At 40.2% G+C, this 18,083-nt stretch overlaps 1 protein-coding gene across 1 annotated transcript in view; it reads left to right on the top strand.

Moving 5' to 3' along the window:
• Positions 1-9,791: 9,791 nt before the first annotated feature.
• Positions 9,792-18,083, top strand: part of LOC103212186 (zinc finger protein 709-like) — a 49,000-nt gene continuing 40,708 nt past the window's right edge. Inside the window, exons 1-6 of the mRNA XM_042783318.1 lie at positions 9,792-9,806; positions 11,654-11,734; positions 12,201-12,327; positions 13,831-13,891; positions 15,312-16,154; positions 16,575-16,846. Coding sequence (XP_042639252.1) covers positions 9,792-9,806; positions 11,654-11,734; positions 12,201-12,327; positions 13,831-13,891; positions 15,312-16,154; positions 16,575-16,846 — 1,399 coding nt within the window. The remainder of the gene's footprint in view (positions 9,807-11,653; positions 11,735-12,200; positions 12,328-13,830; positions 13,892-15,311; positions 16,155-16,574; positions 16,847-18,083) is intronic.

Below are 18,083 nucleotides of genomic sequence, written 5' to 3'. Positions count from 1 at the left end.
GACAGACTTCTGACCAGAGCCTGAAGATGGAACAGCTCTGACTGTGGAGGTTGACCTGGCCCTCCAAAGCCATCCTTGTCCCATCTCTCTTTACTGCTTTCTTGGCTTTTCCCAGACACTGGAGCATTTTCTATGCAGTCCTAAAACTACATCTTCATCTTTCACATTGTGTTATGGGTTGGAAAAGGGGACAGAGATAAAGGTGAAGACCTTGACTGTTTGTGGGGTTCTGGGTAGTGTTAGTGCTCTCCTGATCACCATGATAGCGAGTTGGGAACAGTGATTCCAGCTGGATCCTGTGTGTGGTCTCTAGACCAGTGTTTTCGTTCCCTTCAATGGAGAATGCTTCTGCCATCAGGCTTTCAGCTGTGTGCAAAGCATGACTCCTCAGTTGAGGTCCTTATCCTCCCACCTGTGCCTAGGGCTAGTATTTCATCTGGGTAAGTTTTGAGTGTTCTCCATAGTCTTGAGTTCAAATGTAACATTATAGTGTTCCGTTTGCTAGAGAAGCATATGAAATGTGTGTATTTAAGTTCTGGGTTTTCACTTGCCCCTGGCAGAAAATTTCTAGATCATTTTTTGGGTTTCTACTGAGAATTTTTTTCAATAACGTATATAAACTTCTCAAACAAGAGGAAGGCCTGTTTTCACTGATGTAAATGTTACTCTGAAGCTTAATTAAATCCTGAGAAAGTTTGTGTAAAGACTGCTGTTACATTTAACAACTGATGCCAGAACTCCTAATGTGATAAACATCTTAGCCATTTTAGAAACATTCTCCTGGCTTAGACAAAATAGATGCATAGACTCTGAGATCCCTGGTTACTGTTTTTAGAAGGAGAGCTCTATAATTTATACTTCTGTGATTTGCGCAAGTATAATAGGCTGTTTAATAACATTTGGGTTCTGACTGATTGAGTGTTGAGTAGCTTTATTGTTATAAATGTGAATTCCTAGTAAAACCAGTGTCTTATTTGACTTATAGATCATGCTTAAAAGTACAGGAGAGTTTACTGAAATTATGTTTTTCCAATAGATTATAACTTCAAAGTTTGAATCTCAATATGAACTTTTAAAGCATACTATATGGAGACTCGGAAGCTCTGGTAGCATAGTGCCTAAGGCTGGCTAACCAGGAGGCTGGTGGTTCAAGCCCACCAGCCACTATGAGTCGGGTCCGACTCGACAGCACATAACAACAACAACATATGGAGACTTGTTCCTACTCTTGTCCTCATCCACCCATCTCGCTTCATCTGGCTCTCTTTAAATAACCAGTCTTACTACTTTCTGAAGCATCTTGCCAGTGGTTTTTTTTTTTTTTTTTTTTTCTTTTTTATAATAAATGATTTTTAGAAAACTATAGATTTCAATTCTTTTTTTTTCTGTCTCTCTGTAGAGATAGAGATGTCTATATGTATTTTTAATATATAGTAAATGTCAATCAAAGTAATAATTTTTTTGTAAGAATTGTTGTTGTTACTTGCTGTCGAGTCAAACCCAACTCATAGCGACCCCTCCTTGGGTTTCTGAGGCAGTATCACTACGGAAGTAGATTGCCCCATCTTCCTTCCGAGGAGTGGCTGGTGGGTTTGAACCACCAGCCTTCTGGTTAGCAGTCAAGTGCCCTAGGCACTACGCTAGGAAATATTAAATTGTAAATGAAACATGCTTACATGAAACAACATTTTAACCATAACAAAGTGACAGTTCAGTTTTTGTTTATTATGTCATTGTACATTTCCTATTAGCACATTTATCTACATGTATTGCTCATACGAATATGTTTTTTTGAATTCTGAGTTTTAACTTTTTATTGTGATTTGGGTGAAAGTTTACAGAGGAAATTTCCATTCAACCGTTTCTACACATTTTATTTTGTGACGTTGATTAAAAAAAAAACACCCAGAATGTAAATAGCACTCTTCCCACTTCCTCCGTTTTCCTATTTCCGTTTGTCCTTCTTTCCTATCCCTTTCTGCCCTCCGAGGTTTATCCCTGGGTAAGTGTTGCCCATTTCCTATCCTGTGGTTGATTGTTGTGGTATCATGGTTTGAGAGGAGTGTGTCTTCCCTGGTGTTAGTGTTCACCTTATAGGCCTGTTTATTTTTTCCTTGAAAGTTGTGCCATGGGGTGAATTCAACTCCAGGCTTGAAAGATGACTAAGGGCCTTAGTCTTGGGGGTTCAACCAGTCTCTGTCACATCAGTAGCCCTGATTGTTTTTATGCTTTTGAGTTTTGTTCCACATTTTTCTCCCACCCTGTCTTGGACCTTCTATTGTGATCCCTTTCAGAGTGAGCAGTCATGAGTTACAGCCAGACACCAGCTAGTTTTTCTGGTCTCAGGGTCCTAGAAGCGGAGGTTCATGTGGTTCATTAGTACTTTGGAACAGTTATCTTTGATTTTCTTCACTCTTCTTTGCTCCACATGGGGAGAGACCAATAGTTGTACCTTAGATGGCCGCTTACAAGGCCCAATCACAACTTAGGATGCAGAACATACTTTTTGTGGACTATGTTTTGTCAGTTGACCTTGATGTCCCCTGGGACTATGGTCCTGAGTCCCCAGGCCCAGTGTTACATTCCTTTAGGGTGTTTGGTTATGAGTAAAAAGTTTTCTTAACTTTCCTCTGTCTGCCTTACAGACTCTGGTGTTAGCCAAAATATCTCTATGGAAGTAGAGTGACCAGTCTGCCTTCCAAGGAGTGGCTGGTGGGTTTGAACCGCCAGCCTTCTGGTTGGCAGTCAAATACCTTAGGCACTATGCCACCAGAGCTCCCAAACAAACAAAAGTAAATGTAAATTCCAGCACAGAATTTACATTTTCTTTTTAATGAACAAATTATCCTGGTGATCTTTTTGTAACAATATATAGAGAGCCTACATCTCAATTCTCAAAGAACTCCAGAATACTACATACATTTGACTTCAGGTTTTTGTTGTTACTGTTGTTTTTAACTGTATTGCCATGAATGGACACTTGGATTGTGGCCATTATTTTATTTTATAATGCTTGTTCTAGTATATATAGATGTAAACTTCTAAGATCCGGGTATCTGTATTTTAGGTATAAAAGCCTTTCTGAACTAAGATAAGTAAAACCAAAGTGAAGGGTTTTCACATGACTTCGTATAGTTAATATAAGAAAATTACATTTCTTTCATGTTTTAAATAATGCATGAAACTTTCTGTTGTCAACTGTATCATAAATAAGGAGTGCCTAAACGTTTCCTATATGATTTAAATAGTAATCTGAGTTGCTGATAATAAATAGACCTTGGTCAGTTTATAACTTCCCAGTGTGTCCCATCCTGATATCTTCTCCTCCTGCCTGGAGATTGTTATTATCTGTATTTAGAAGTTTATAACTATTACCAATACTGTTGCTACTACTATAACTTTATCACTGAAGTCTTAATCCATATAGTTTCGCCTCTTTTGAACTTTCTGTAAATTCAGATATTACTCTGTCTGGGTTCTTCATTGATTAATTTCCTCAGGATGCATTTGAGTTCCATGCATGTTGGTATCTGTAGCTATAATCTACCCATGTGCCTTCGTATGTATGTTCCCACTGCTTGAATGGACCACAATGTAGCTAACCATTGTAGAGCGTACAGGATTTTAGTAGCTCAAGTGTAATTTTTACTCTTGTGAGTATTGCTGCTCTTTTGTTCATCTCTTTCCAGGCTCCATGTGCTCCTGCCCAGTGACTCTGCAGTGAGGGAAAGTGGCTGAGTTGTAGGCTGCTGTCATGTTCACATTTATAAGGAAATGCATTTTAAAATCTTTTCCTCCCAAAGAGTGTACATATATATTTCACTTGTTCCATCTGCTTGTGTAAGTCATTTTCACTCCTGTAAAGTGTGTAAAATGGTATCTTACTTTGATTTTATTCTGTAACTATCTTATACTACTCCACTACTGACACAACAGTGAATACATTCCCAGTGTTAATTTATATTTCTGAGACTTTTTTAGATCTTCACAAATTTTGGGAAATTTTCTCAAGGATGTAACTTATCTTCTCAACTCGTTTTCTGTGCTCATTGATGAATTGTTGCAAATTGTAATATCATTGAAGTTGTCAATCTCTTTCTATATGACATACTCTTAAGAATTTTTTCTCCTATTCTAATGACATACGGTCATTTGCTTATAAGTTCTGAAAGTATTGTAATTTTTTCATATTTAAAACTTAGCTACCTATGATTAATTTTTTTTCCCATATGAAGTACATGGGAATAGATTAATTGTTCCAATTAGAAAATTAGCTTTTTTTTTTTTAAAAAAAAGCTAGTTGCCATAGAGTTTATTCTGAATCATGGTTACACCCTATGTTTCAAAGTAAAATTCACTCTCTGAGGTTTTCAGTGGCTGATTTTTTGGGAGTAGAATGCCAGACCTTTCTTCAGAGGTGTCTGTGAGTAGACTCAAACCACCAACCTTTAGCACTACACCACCAGAGCTCCCAGTAAATAGCAGAGCACTTAATGTGGGATAGTAACTCTATCCCACATCCACCACTCACCTGTCAGTTTGTCATATCATAGTAGCTTGCCTGTTTCTGTGAAGCTCTGTTACTGGTATTTTAAATAACAGAAGGATCATCATGGTGTATGGGTTTTAGTGGAGCTTCCAGACTAAGACAGACTGGGAAGAAGGATATGGCAGGCCACTTCTGAAAAACTTGGCCACTAAAAACCTTATGAATAGCAGTGAAACATTGTCTGATACAGTGCTGGAAGATGAGCCCCTCAGGTTGGAAAGTACTCAAAATATGACTCCTTCCTCAAAGTGCAAGCAGCTTTTAATGACACAGATGGCGTAAAGCTTTTGAGACTTTCATTTGCTGATGTGGCACGACTCAAAATGAAAAGAAATAGCTGCAAACATCCATTAATAATTGAAATGCAGAATGTAGGAAATATGAATCTAGGAAATTTAAAATTGTTGAAAATAAGATGGAACACATAAAGATTGATATACTAGGTATCAATGAGCTGAAATGAACTGATACTGGCCATTTTGAATGGGATAGTCATGGTCTACTATGCCAGGAATGACAAATTGAAATGGAATGATGTCCCATTCATTGTCAAGAAGGACATTTCGATATCTATCCTGAAGTGCAGTGTAGTCAGTGATAGGATAATATTCATATGCCTACAAGGAAGACCAGTTAATATGACTATTACTCAAATTTATGCACCAACCACTAAAGCCTAAGATGAAGAAATTGAAGATTTTTACCAACTTCTGCAGTGTGAAATTGACCAAACGTGCAATAATGATGCATTGATAATTAATGGTGATTGGAATGTGAAAGTTGGAGACAAAAAAGAAGCATTGGTAGTTGGAAAATACAACCTTGGTGTTCTGGTTACCTAGTGCCGCTCTGACAAGAATATACCACAAATGAGATGGCCTTAACAAATAGGAGTTTATTTATTCTCTTACAGTTTGGGAGGCTAGAAGTCCGAGTTCAAAGTGCCAGGCTCTAGGGCCTGTGTGGAAGCCCCTCAACCTTGGGTTGCAGCTCTGCCTCCTGCTCCGGCCCATTGAAGCTGGAGGCTTTTCTTCACTCAGCTGCTGGCTGCTGAGGCTGTCAAACCCAAGGTTGACAAGTAAAAAAGCACAGTCCTGATATTACCAACCACACAGCAGGCCACTGATTCAAGTCCATTGAAAATTCCAAGATCAGCAGAGCATGGCAGGCTGCTGAACAGTGGCATGGCTATGTGCAGGGTTCAAGCATGTCATAAGCTAGCGACCATTCCCAAAGCTGTTTCTTATATACAGGAAGCAGACCACATACCCAAAGCAGCTACTCAGCTGCTCCGTAGATTCCTCCATGGAGTTAATTACTAATCTCACCGTGGGGAGTAATTACATTCAGCTGCCCCGCCCCTCAACCAGGCTCAGCCAAGTTGACACACAAACTTCACCACCACCCTTGGTAATAGAAATGACACCAGGGATTTTATCTGGCATGACAGAATTTTGCATGACTTATTCATTGCAAATATCTTTTTTCGACTGTGTAAATGGCAACAATCCATGTGGACCTCACCAGATGGAATATACAGGAATTAAATGGACTGCATCTGTGAAAAGAGACAATGGAGAAGCTCAATATCATCAGAATAAGGCGAGGAGCCTACTGTGGCATAGATCATCAGTTGCTCATATGCAAGGTTAAGTTAAAGCTGAAGAAAAGTAGCAAATTCACAAGAGCCAAAATACAACCTTGAGTATATCCCACTTGAATTTAGAGACTATTTGAAGAGTTGATTTGAGGCATTGAACACCAGCGACCAAAGACAAGACAAATTGTGGGAGGACATCATACATCAGGAAAGCAAATGGCCATTAAAAAGACAAGGGAGAAAGAAGAGACCAAAGTGGATGTCAGAACAGACCTTGAAACTTGCTCTTGAGTGGAGAGTAGCTAAAGCATATGGAAGAAATGATGAAAAGATCTGAACAGATTTCAAAGGGTGGCTTCAGAAGATAGAATAAAGTATTATGAAATGTGCAAAGACCTGGAGTTAGAAAATCCAAAGGGAAGAACCCTGCAAAAAGGGCAAGGAGGCCACATGTTCTGACCTCCTCTAACCCCACAAGAGGAAGACAGAATCACCATCAATAGCCCAAGGCCTATTCCTGCGAGGCCAGACATGCTGCCTTCCTCCAGCCCTTTCTCCAACTGTTCTTCCCAAAGCACCCACCACCTCTCTCCTGGGCTCGATAATTCACTGCAGTGGCCACACAGAACTCACAGATTATGGGATTTATTAGGGAAGCACCAGGCTACAATTCAAGTTCAGGAAAAACACTCAGTCTCTCTTCCAGCCCACCATCCCTCAGCCAACAGTCTCTCACAGTCTCTTTCCCAGCAGTGTGTGTCCCTCGGTGTCTCACTCAGCAATGCTTGTCTCTTGCGTCTCTTTCCCAGCAGCATGTGTCTCTTTTAGGAACGCATATCTCTTTCAGCAGCACATCTTCCTCAACCAGCAGTCAGAGTTCTGCCTCTAGGAGGCCTCCTTTTGAGCCTGGTAGAGTGGCCAAACTAGCCAATCATAGCGTCAGAACTCTAAGCACCTGACAGAGAGTGGGAACCTCCCAGAACATTGTTTTGTGCCACTCCCAACAGAAATACTCTAGGTGGACAACTTTAGCAATCAGGAGCTCCTCAGTTGCTCATAGCAACTCCCACCTTGGAATTTACAAAGACTTATGGGTAGAAAAGCCACACTAAGTAATTTACTACACTGCAAACCCATTCGGCATTTCTTAAGGTGAAAGAACTGAAAGAGAAATTCAAGCCTCAACTTGCAGTATTGAAAGGATCTATGGACAAAATAGATCTGTGAACCAATTACTATAATGAAATGTGTAAAGACCTGGAGTTTGAAAACCAAAAAGGAAGAAAACACTCAGCATTTCTCAAGCTGAAAGAATTGAGGAAAAAAATTTAAGCCTCGAGTTGCAATATTGAAAGATTCTAAGGGCAAAACGTTGAATGATGCAGGGAACATCAAAAGAAGATGGAAGGAATACACAGAGTCACTGTACCAAAAAGAACTGGTCGATCTTCAACCATTTCAGGAGGTGGCATATGATCTAGAACCAATAGTACTGAAGGAGGAAGTCAAAGCTGCAGTGAAGGAACTGGCAAAGAACAAGGCTCCGGGAATTGACGGTATACCCATTGAGATATTTCAACAAATGGATGCCACACTGGAAGCACTCACTCGGTTATGCCAAGAGATTTGGAACACAGCTACCTGGCCAACTGACTGGAAGAGATCCATATTTGTACCCATTCCAAAGAAAGGTGATCCCACAGAATGTGGAAATTATCGAACAATATCATTAATATCTCCTGCAAGTAAGATCTTACTGAAGATAATTAAAAAATGGTTGCAGCAGTATATTGACAGAGAACTTCCAGAGGTGCAAGCTGGATTCTGCAGAGGACATGGAACAAGGGATATCATAGCTGTTGTCAGATGGATCTTGGCTCAAGGCAAAGAATACCAGAAAGATGTTTACTTGTGCTTTATTGACTATGCAAAAGCATTTAATTGTGTGGATCATGACAAATTATGGATAACATTGAGAAAAATGGAAATTCCCGAACACTTGATTGTACTCAAGAGGAACCTGTACCTTGACCAGGAGGCTGCCATTTGAACGGAACAAGGGGACACTGCATGGTTTAAAATTAGGGGGGGAGTGTGTCAGGGTTGCATCCTTTCCCCATACTTATTCAATTTATATGCTGAGCAGATAATCCGAGAAGCTGGACTATATGAAGAAAAACGTGGCATCAGGATTGGAGGAAGAATCATTAACAACCTGAGATACGCAGATGATACAACTTTGCTTGCTGAAAGTGAGAATGGCTTGAGGCACTTACTGATGAAGGTTGAAGAATACAGTCTGCAGTATGGATTACGTCTCAATATAAAGAAAACAAAAATCCTCACAATTGGACCAATAAGCAGCATCACAATAAATGTAGAAAAGATTGAGGTGGTCAAAGAATTCACGTTGCTTGATTCTATAATCAATGCCAATGGAAGGAGCAGTCAGGACATTAGACGACATGTAGCACTGGGAAGGTCAACCACGAAGGAACTGTTTCAAGTGCTGAGGAGCAAGGATGTCTCCTTGAGGACTAAGGTGTGCCTGACACAAGCCATGATATTTCCAATCGCCTCGTATGCATGTGAGAGCTGGACAATGAATAAGGAAGACTGAAGAAGAGTTGATGCTTTTGAGTTGAGGTGCTGGTGAAGAATGCTGAAAGTACTATGGACTGCTAAAAGAACTAACAGAACTGTCCTGGAGGAAGTGCACCCGAAATGCTCCTTGGAAGCAAGAATGGCCAGACTTCTTCGTCTCACCTATTTTGGTCATGTTGTAAGAAGGGACCATTCCCTGGAGAAGGATGTCATACTTGGTAGGGTGGAGGGTCAATGAAAGAGGGGGAGGCCTTCAACGAGATGGATTGACACGGTGGCTGCGATGATGGGCTCAAGTATAGCAGGGATTGTGGGGATGGCGTGGGATCGGGCAGTGTTTCATTCTATGCATGGGGTCGCTATGAGTCGGAAACGACTGAACAGCACCTAACAACAAGAAGCCCATATATATATGTATGTATGTATATAAGCTTCACTGGTTTTGCTTCTCTAGAGAACCCAGTCTAAGAGAATGTGTGTGTTCGTTTACACATGTATATATTGAAATTTACTGTCCACACTAACAGAATTCGCGATCCATGTTGATCCATTTATTTCTGTGGTAGTCAGTGCTATGTCACCGTTGTCAACATGGTGTGCACTCTGTGTCAGTTTTACCTAAATAAATTTTGATAAATGAATGTAGCCACAGTTAGGAGTCTGAAGGAACGAATTTTTGTCTGAGACCTGGGACTCTGGCAGAAGTGGCTCAGGGCTGTTTGTATGGAATAGGATGTTCCCTTTGTCTCCTCTCCCTAGTACCCAGCAGGGCTCTAGGTCATCCATGATGTTACTGGAGAATAAGAATAAAACAATATAAACAGCAGTGTAGTTGTCAGGGATTTAGGCTTCAAGGACAAATTGACATGCAATGTGACTGTGGCTCAGCAGCATTTCATGTGAACAATTTTAAACATGTGATTAATTGATTGACTCTAACTTTACTTGAGGGCTTTGAACCAGTTCATGGCTGGTTCATTCATGTCTGTGGAAGGAAAGCTACAACAGACCCATATTTTTTAGTTTTTATGAACCGGAATGATAGCTGGGATGGTAAAATTGTAGGTTGAAGCTCTGGTTGAAACGTAATTTATCTCTTGGGAGACAAGGGCAACATATGTGTAGCATAGCAACTAATCTCTTGCCATTTTATTTTGAGTAGTCGGAAGCAGCGGTGCCAGATTCCAGGGTTACGGCTGACCACAGCACTCTCTCAGTGTGTTTTCCTCACAACAATACTGGTCCTGAAAGTAATCCAATCTCCCACATCAGGCTCCAGAAAGGGATCATTGTGCCTCTTTTGAGACTTGGAGTCATAATTTTTCCTCTGCTAGTTAGCAGTCCAAGGGGCTTTTGTGGCACAGTGGTTATATTTGGCTGCTAACCAGAAGATCAGTGGTTCAAACCCACCAGCCACTCTGCAGGAGAAAGATGAAGCATTTTGCTTCTATAAATACTTACAGCCTTGGAAACCCTATGGGGTGGTTCTACTCTGCTCTGTAGGGGTCACTGTGAGTCAGAATTGATTTGATGGCAGTGGGTTTGGGTTTGGTTATCGGTCCAGTATACTGAAATTTTAGAAATTCTTACCTGCTCTGGTTTTGCTTTGTCAGCTGTGACTGAACTGGTTTCACCCCCAGTTTGAAGCCTTGGTTTATTTAGCTATAAACTGTTTGAAATCAATCCCTGCTTAGGAATGTTATGAGATATAAATTAGCTAGAGTGTTGTAAACTTTTTGCAGAACTTTTCACATGTTTTTGCTCCATACTTGGAACATTTTATCATTTGTTGTTGTTGTTGTTGTTATTTGCCATCATGTCGGCCCTGACTCATAGCAACCCCTCCTTGGGTTTCCGAGGCAGTATCACTATGGAAGTAGATTGCCTCATCTTTCTTCTGAGGAGTGGCTAGTGGGTTTGAACCGCCAGCCTTCTGGTTAGCAGTCAAGTGCCTTAGGCACTATGCCACGAGAGCCCCTCATTTTATCATTAGTATAATGTATAATAAACATTAAGGTTTTTGATGAGTCTAAAATATGTAACCTGGCACATTGTAGTAGAGAAGACTGTTGAATTTGATCTCTAGTTCAAAGTGTATTGTGGTACCATCATATCAGGATTGATTAGACATAACAGGTCTTACTCTAAAGCTGATGGCTGCCATGGTGTCATGCTGTCTCAAGCAGCCCTCCCTATTCACTGCTTGAGGAGGGTACGTGTGCCCCCATTTCATTGGTGCTGTTTCGCGGAGGTCACTCTTAATCCCGGGAATTCCATTGGTCAGTGTTCAGGTAGTCCCGGTTGTGTGCCTTCGAGAGACTACGTTGTGAGAGAATTTTGGAGTGGTGCCTCCAGGGGGCTGATGGGGAAATCTGTTGTTTCCTATGCTTCACAGGCAATTTAACAGGCAAAGCTTCTTCTTCACTTCTTCAATTTACTTACAAAATTAATTTTTTTAGTGTGTGATAAAAATTATATATAACAAAGTATTTGCCAGTCCAGAGATGTTTACATGTATAACTAATTGGTGGCACTGATGACATTTACTGTGTTGTGCAGTCATTACAAAATGGGAGTCATAATCTCTTAGCAAACTTAAGGACATGCTGTTCTTGTTTCAGCAGAGGTGGTGTGCTTTGTCAGAACAGGTTTGCATGAGGGTGTATGAGTTTTGTTTGTTGAGGGGAGCAGTCACTAATAAATTGCTGTACAGTTCTATCTCGAAATCTGAGAATTGTGGGGAGGTCTGGATTCTCATGTTTCCTACCTCTTTTTAAGTATTCTTTGTCTGTCTGTATAAAAGGGACAGGCAGGATGACAGACAGCTGAACTGATGAAAAATAGGTGAGGGACATGTAAAACTTCATACTTCTCCAAAAGAATATTCTTTTTTTCAACAGGTGGATCTCCTAGAGTTGAAGAAAGGCTTGGGGCCTTGCGTTGCCAGTCTGTTTGTGCGGGCCCTTGGTCTTCCCATGGCTGTGAGGGACAAAAGGAAAAACTGCCCTTCGGCCGTGTTTCCCAGCTGTTAATCCCTCATCCTGCCTTCCCCCTGTGATTTATGTTTTGTTGCATGTTCTAGTGGGTCTTATGGAAGGGAGGTGTAATTGTTTGTCAACAGGGAATTAATCATCTGAATTAGAGCATTGCACTGGTTTCTGCTATGTTTTCAAACTGTTCCAGACCATAAAGAGAGAGGAGTAAGACTGCATTTGCTTGCAAACTGTAGAGAGAGTATTTCAGTGTGTTGAAAATCTGTGGGACAGGACGGAATCTCAGCAGACGTGAAGGGACGAACTTGATAGCTCTACCTTAGAGACACAGTACTTTGTGCCAAATCCCCATAAATTCTCAGTTACCCAGGACTGTCAGCCTCACCCTTTGTTCTTGTACACATCGGAGTAGTACATGGGATCTTGCTGATCCAGAATATGTGGGATGTTTTAGGACTCGTTGGTCGTTGAGGATGTGGCCGTGGTCTTCAGCCAGGAAGAATGGGCTTTGCTGGATTTTGCTCAGAGGAAACTCTACAGAGACGTGATGATGGAAACCTTGAGTAACCTGGATTCAGTGGGTAAGAATGGCATCTTTTTTTTTTTTAATAATGAACCATATTTTTCTCATCGATTTTGTTCCAGTATTTGGGCTGAAGAATGGCAAGAAATTGTTAAACAGGCATGATCCCTTGGTCTACAGAGCTCGTATATCCTGGCTTTCCCATGAACATAAAGCTCTGTTATGAAAGGGAGTTTTCATACCACTTGTGATTAAAAGTCCTGAACCTCTTTAACTATTTTAAGTATTGGCTTCAGGGATCACTTTGGATCACTGAGAGATTTTCATTTTGAGGCCTTGTAACAGTTTTACTGTGTTTATTGCAACCTTGAAAGGATTATTTTTGCTGCATATAAATTCCTCTTTTTCCATCTTCAAAGGAGCTCTGGTGGTGTAGTGGTTAACATATTCATTCAGCTGCTAACCTAAATATCTGTGGTTTGAGCCCACCAGCCACTCCACAGGAGAAATATGAGGCAGTCTACTTCCTTAAAGATTGATAGCTTTGGAAACCCTTTGAGGCAGTTCTGCCCTGTCCTATAGAGTCACTGTAAGTTGGAATTGACTCAGTGGTAGTAGGTTTTGGTTTGGTCCATCTTCATAGATTCTAAACTGGAAAGTATTAGCTCAGTATCAGATGAATATTCATTGTTCTGCACTGTCTTCCCTCATGATGTGAACCATATCAGCTGTAGCCATTTGTTTTTACAGAGAAGCAAAGAAAAGATCTGAGGACAGTGGAGATGGAATTCATCTAGGTTTGTCAGTAAGCATCAGGAAAGCAATTATTTTTGGAAGGACCAGCCCTGCATGGAGGGAATTACATTTTAGTCAGATAGAAAAAGTCTCTTGTATTGAGTGCCCACTTTTACAGACACCCGAGTTTACGTTTCTGATATCAGCAATCCTCTCACATCACTGGTCATGAAGACCCATTTCCTCTTTTAAGGTTACATGCATATTTTGTCCAATATCTACTTCCCAAAAAACTAAACTCACTGGAAGCGAGTCGATTCCAACTCATAGAGACCCCCATTGGGTTTCCAAGGCTGTAAATCTTTATGGAAGCAGACTGCCTCATCTTTCTTTCTTCCATGGAGTGGCCGGTGGGTTTGAACCACCGACCTTTTAGTTAGGAGCCAGAATGCCTTAACTACTACATCACCAGAGCTCCTTAGCTAAGTAGCTCTTTCTACTTAGCTCTCCTAATTAAGTTATTTATGTCACTGTCACTCCCAATCCTCATGGATATATTTCCTATTAAATTGCTTTTTAACAGTGATTAAAAGTGCTGCTTTTTAAGAGTGATTAAAAGTGCTGTAACAGCAAAATGTACCTAAGTCTTTCTTTGTTCACAGCAGTGTTATTTCCCCTAATAATTCCTTTTCTTTTTGTTTCATATTGTGAACCTCAACTCAAATTATTGGGTCAGTCTCTCAAAATCTTAATGATGGAGAAAAGTTATCCACTGAACATATAATAGTACAATTCATGAAGAATAATACCTGCTCCTCCATTTTAGGAGAAATCTCTGAATCTCATGGCAATAAAGATCAGCATAAAAATCAGGGGAGACATTTGAGGTGAGTGGCATTCAAACAAGAAAGAACAGTTCCTCAGGGGAAAGTCCTAAGGTGTCATAACATTAAAATATATGCATGTGTGTATATATATATATATATATATATATTAAGATATACACCCTCTCCTCACTTATCAACATAGTTACTTTCCAAAGAACAGGTTGTTATGCAAAAATCAACATTATGCTCCAGATTTCATGGCTCAGAGCCCCCAGCTCCTCGGCCGTGTCACTGTGCTCTGTAGCACACATCTTCAGCACCTTTAGCTCAGGTGCCTTCTCCCTAGATCACTTCTCCCCAGGTCTCATCATGTCGAAAGCTAAGTACCAGTTAATACTCCCCTTGCTGGCTTACTAGCAGTGTCCTGTCACGTCTGCAAATGTGCCCACAGGCAATGACAACCTTGGTGGCACACCTTGGCCAGCTCCTGGAAGATCTGCTCCCAATATCTGGGCCCTGCTTCCACCTTATTTTCAGAAACATGGTCCTTCTTTTCACCAACTTAGCATGGCACAGTAGGGGCACTTTAACAAAAGACTTGCTTTGAGCACTCATCTCACCACATACCTGGCTTACCTGATCATACCTGGCAATTGAATTATACTCTAAAATACTTACTATTTTCCTGTTGTTGCTTATATCCCATAGAAATAACAAGTACATAAATGTCTTAAATGCGAAAGGTCAGATAATGAATCCATTCTTTTGTGAGGAGTGGGTGTGTACGTGTATGTTATGTTTCTTGTATATATATATATATGTGTGTGTGTGTATCTTGTGTATAGGAACTCTGGTGGCGTAGTGCCTAAGGCGTTTGACTGCTTACCAAAGGCTGGCGGTTCAAACCCACCAGCCATTCCTCAGAAGGAAGGTTGGGCAATCTATTTCCGTAGTGATACCGCCTTGGAAACCCAAGGAGGTGTCGCTATGGGTCAGCTCTGACTCGATGGCAGTGCATTTGGTTCATATATGTATGTATATATATGTGTGTGTGTGTGTGTGTGTGTATACATGTATGTATATGCGTGTGTGTACATACACACACACATATACATATGTTTGTTTTTGTGTTAACCATAAATACATAAAATATGTGAAATATATATATATATATATATATATATAATATGTTAATATAAACATGGCTGAAAAATTATATATTCAGAGAATTTTCACAGTACAACATTTTGATAAATGTGAGCCAGATATCCGGTATTTGAAACATATTTCACTTGTATATAATTATTAGAAAACCTCATACTTTAGAAAAACAGTGAAAGTTATGCTAGTGTCTCTAGTACATGATTTAGCCAGTGAGACATGAGATAAGTCAAGGGAAACACCATGCACATTCACTGTGTTTGGTAATGGTGAAATGAGAACACATTTATTTCCAACAGCATGTTGCTTATTTTAACAGAAGTTACACGGTAGAGAACCTCTGTGAAAGTAATCAAGACAATCAGTGTGGGAAAACTGTCAGCTGGAATCCAGATCTTACTGTGGTGAAAAGAAATCCTCCAGAAGTAAATGCTTTTGAATGCTGTGAGTGTGGAAAAGCCCTCATGGATCACTCCTCATATAAACGTGAGGCCATGTTTCATGCTGAAGGCAGTAAGGAATGTGGAGAAGCCTGCCATTGTCCCTCTAACCTAGCCACTCCTATGAGAACTCTTCATGGAAAGAAATCTCATAAATGTGAGGTCTGTGGGAAGGATGTCATTTGTCTCTCAATGCTTAAGAATTCTTTGACAACACTGGCTGGTGAGAAGCACTATGAATATGACGAATATGGGAAAGATTTCTGTGATTTTTCATCATTTTGGATACAAGTAAGAGGTCATAAGAGTGAATGGAAAGAATATTGTAAAACCTATAGTTGTGCTTCATCCTTTATTTTACATAAAAAATTTCATAGCAGAGATATGCCTTATGAATGTAAGGAATGTGGGAAAGCCTGTAGTCATGCCTCATCCCTCACTACACATATGAAAATAGACGGTTGCACAAGGCCCTTTAAATGTAAGGAATGTGGGAAAACCTTTAAGTGTTGCTCACACCTCATTAAACATATAAGAATTCACAGTGGAGAGAGACCTTATATATGTAAGGAATGTGGGAAAGCCTTTAGTCAGGCTTCCTACCTCACTCAGCATATTAGAACTCACAGTGGAGAAAGGCCTTATGAATGTAAGGAATGTGGGAAAGCCTTTAGTAATGCCTCAAATCTCACTAAACATACAAGAATTCACAGTGGAGAGAAGCCTTTTGAATGTAAGGAATGTGGGAAAGCCTTCAGATACGCCTCATCCCTCAGTACACATATGAGAACTCATCTTGGAATGAGGCTTTATGAATTTAAGGAATGTGGGAAAGACTTTAGTTGTTCCTCACAGCTCACTTTACACTTAAAAACTCACAGTGTAGAGAGGCCTTATGAATGTAAGGAATGTGGGAAAACCTTTAGCTATGCTTCATCCCTCAGTACACATATAAGAACTCACCTTGCAGTGAGCCCTTATAAATGTAAGGAATGTGGGAAAGGCTTTAGATACGCCTCATCCCTTACTACACATACAAGAACCCACCTTGGAGTGAGGCCTTACGAATGTAAGGAATGTGGGAAAGCCTTTAGTTGTTCCTCACACCTCACTTCACACATAAAAACTCACAGTGGAGAGAGGCCTTATAAATGCAAAGAATGTGGGAAAGCCTTTAGTCAGCCCTCATCCCTCACTACACATAAAAGAACTCACAGTGGAGAGAGACCTTATGAATGTAAAGAATGTGGGAAAACCTTTCGTCAGACCTCATCCCTCAGTACACATAGACGAACTCACAGTGGAGAGAAACCTTATGAATGTACGGAATGTGGGAAAGCTTTTAGTTGTTCATCATCCCTCACTACACATAAAAGAACTCACAGTGGAGAGAAACCTTATGAATGTAAGGAATGTGAGAAAGCTTTTAGTTGTTCCTCATCACTCACTAAGCATAAAAGAACTCACAGTGGAGAGAGACCATATAAATGTAAAGAATGTGGGAAAGCATTTAGTCAGACTTCCTCCCTTAGTACACATAGAAATACTCACAGGGGAAAGAAACATGAAAGTAAGGAATATGAGATGGCCTTTAGTCAGGCCTCTTATCACACTTCACATACAAGAACTCACAGTGTGGAGACTACGTCAGAAGTCGAGTTTTCATCCTTACTGTTATAATTTCAAGCAACAAATTTCTGAAAGTCTGCTTTTAAAGAACAAACTTTCAGTGAGCAAGAATGCAGTAACAACTCAAAGTTTAAGAGGTCATTACTTTGTGCCTTTGCAATAAATGACAGTTTCATTTTAGCTGCAAGTGTGTCCTGATCAGTGTTCATTATTTTCTCAGTCTAAGCTAAATTTGACCTTTCTTAATGTCTTTGGCTTATTACAAATAAGGCTGCAAAGAATAGCGTTGAGCAAATGTGATTTCATTTTTCAAAATGTTTTATTGTTATTTTGCATACAATAAAATACACTGATCTTCTATATGATTTAAGTGTTTTCTTTGTGTATTTATCACATTTTCTTCTATGCTGTTGTAAAGTTAACTGTTTACTCTTTACAATTAGTAAAAATCTCATTTTTGCCAAAGATAATTGAAAAACGGTTGCAGCAGTACATGAACAGGGAACTGCTAGACATTGATGCCAGATTCAGATGAGGACATGGAGTGTGGGATATCAGTTTATTTTGAAGAATGTTAATTTTAGAACACTTAATTATGCTCATGCAGAACATATAGGTAGACCAAGAAGGAATCATTTGAACAGAACAATGGGATACAGTATAGTTCAAAGTCAGGAAAGACTGGGATTGTACCCTTTCACCATACTTATTCAGTCTGTATGCTAAGCAAATAATCACAGAAGCTGGGTAGGTTAGGCTGGGTTCTCTAGAGAAGCAAAACCAGTAAAGCTTATATAGAGATATATGGAGAGAACTTTGTCTTAGGAAAATGGCTCACACAGTTGTAGAAGCTGGCAGGTCCCAAGTTCCTGGATCAAACATCAAATGGGAGGCTTTTCCTGACTCATGCAGCTGCAGGGGCTGATGAGCTCAAGTTTGGCAGACAATATTCTGGTGGATGACAAATCCAAGATCACTAGGCAGAAGGGTGGATTGTTCACTCACAACAGTTGTAGGCAGCC

Source organism: Orycteropus afer, unplaced genomic scaffold, assembly GCF_000298275.1.
Source record: "Orycteropus afer afer isolate SDZICR_OR568_19922 unplaced genomic scaffold, OryAfe1.0 scaffold00868, whole genome shotgun sequence".
Taxonomy (NCBI): Eukaryota; Metazoa; Chordata; class Mammalia; order Tubulidentata; family Orycteropodidae; genus Orycteropus; species Orycteropus afer.
The sequence above is the reverse complement of the archived record's forward strand: the minus strand, read 5'-3'. Positions and strand labels throughout refer to the sequence as shown.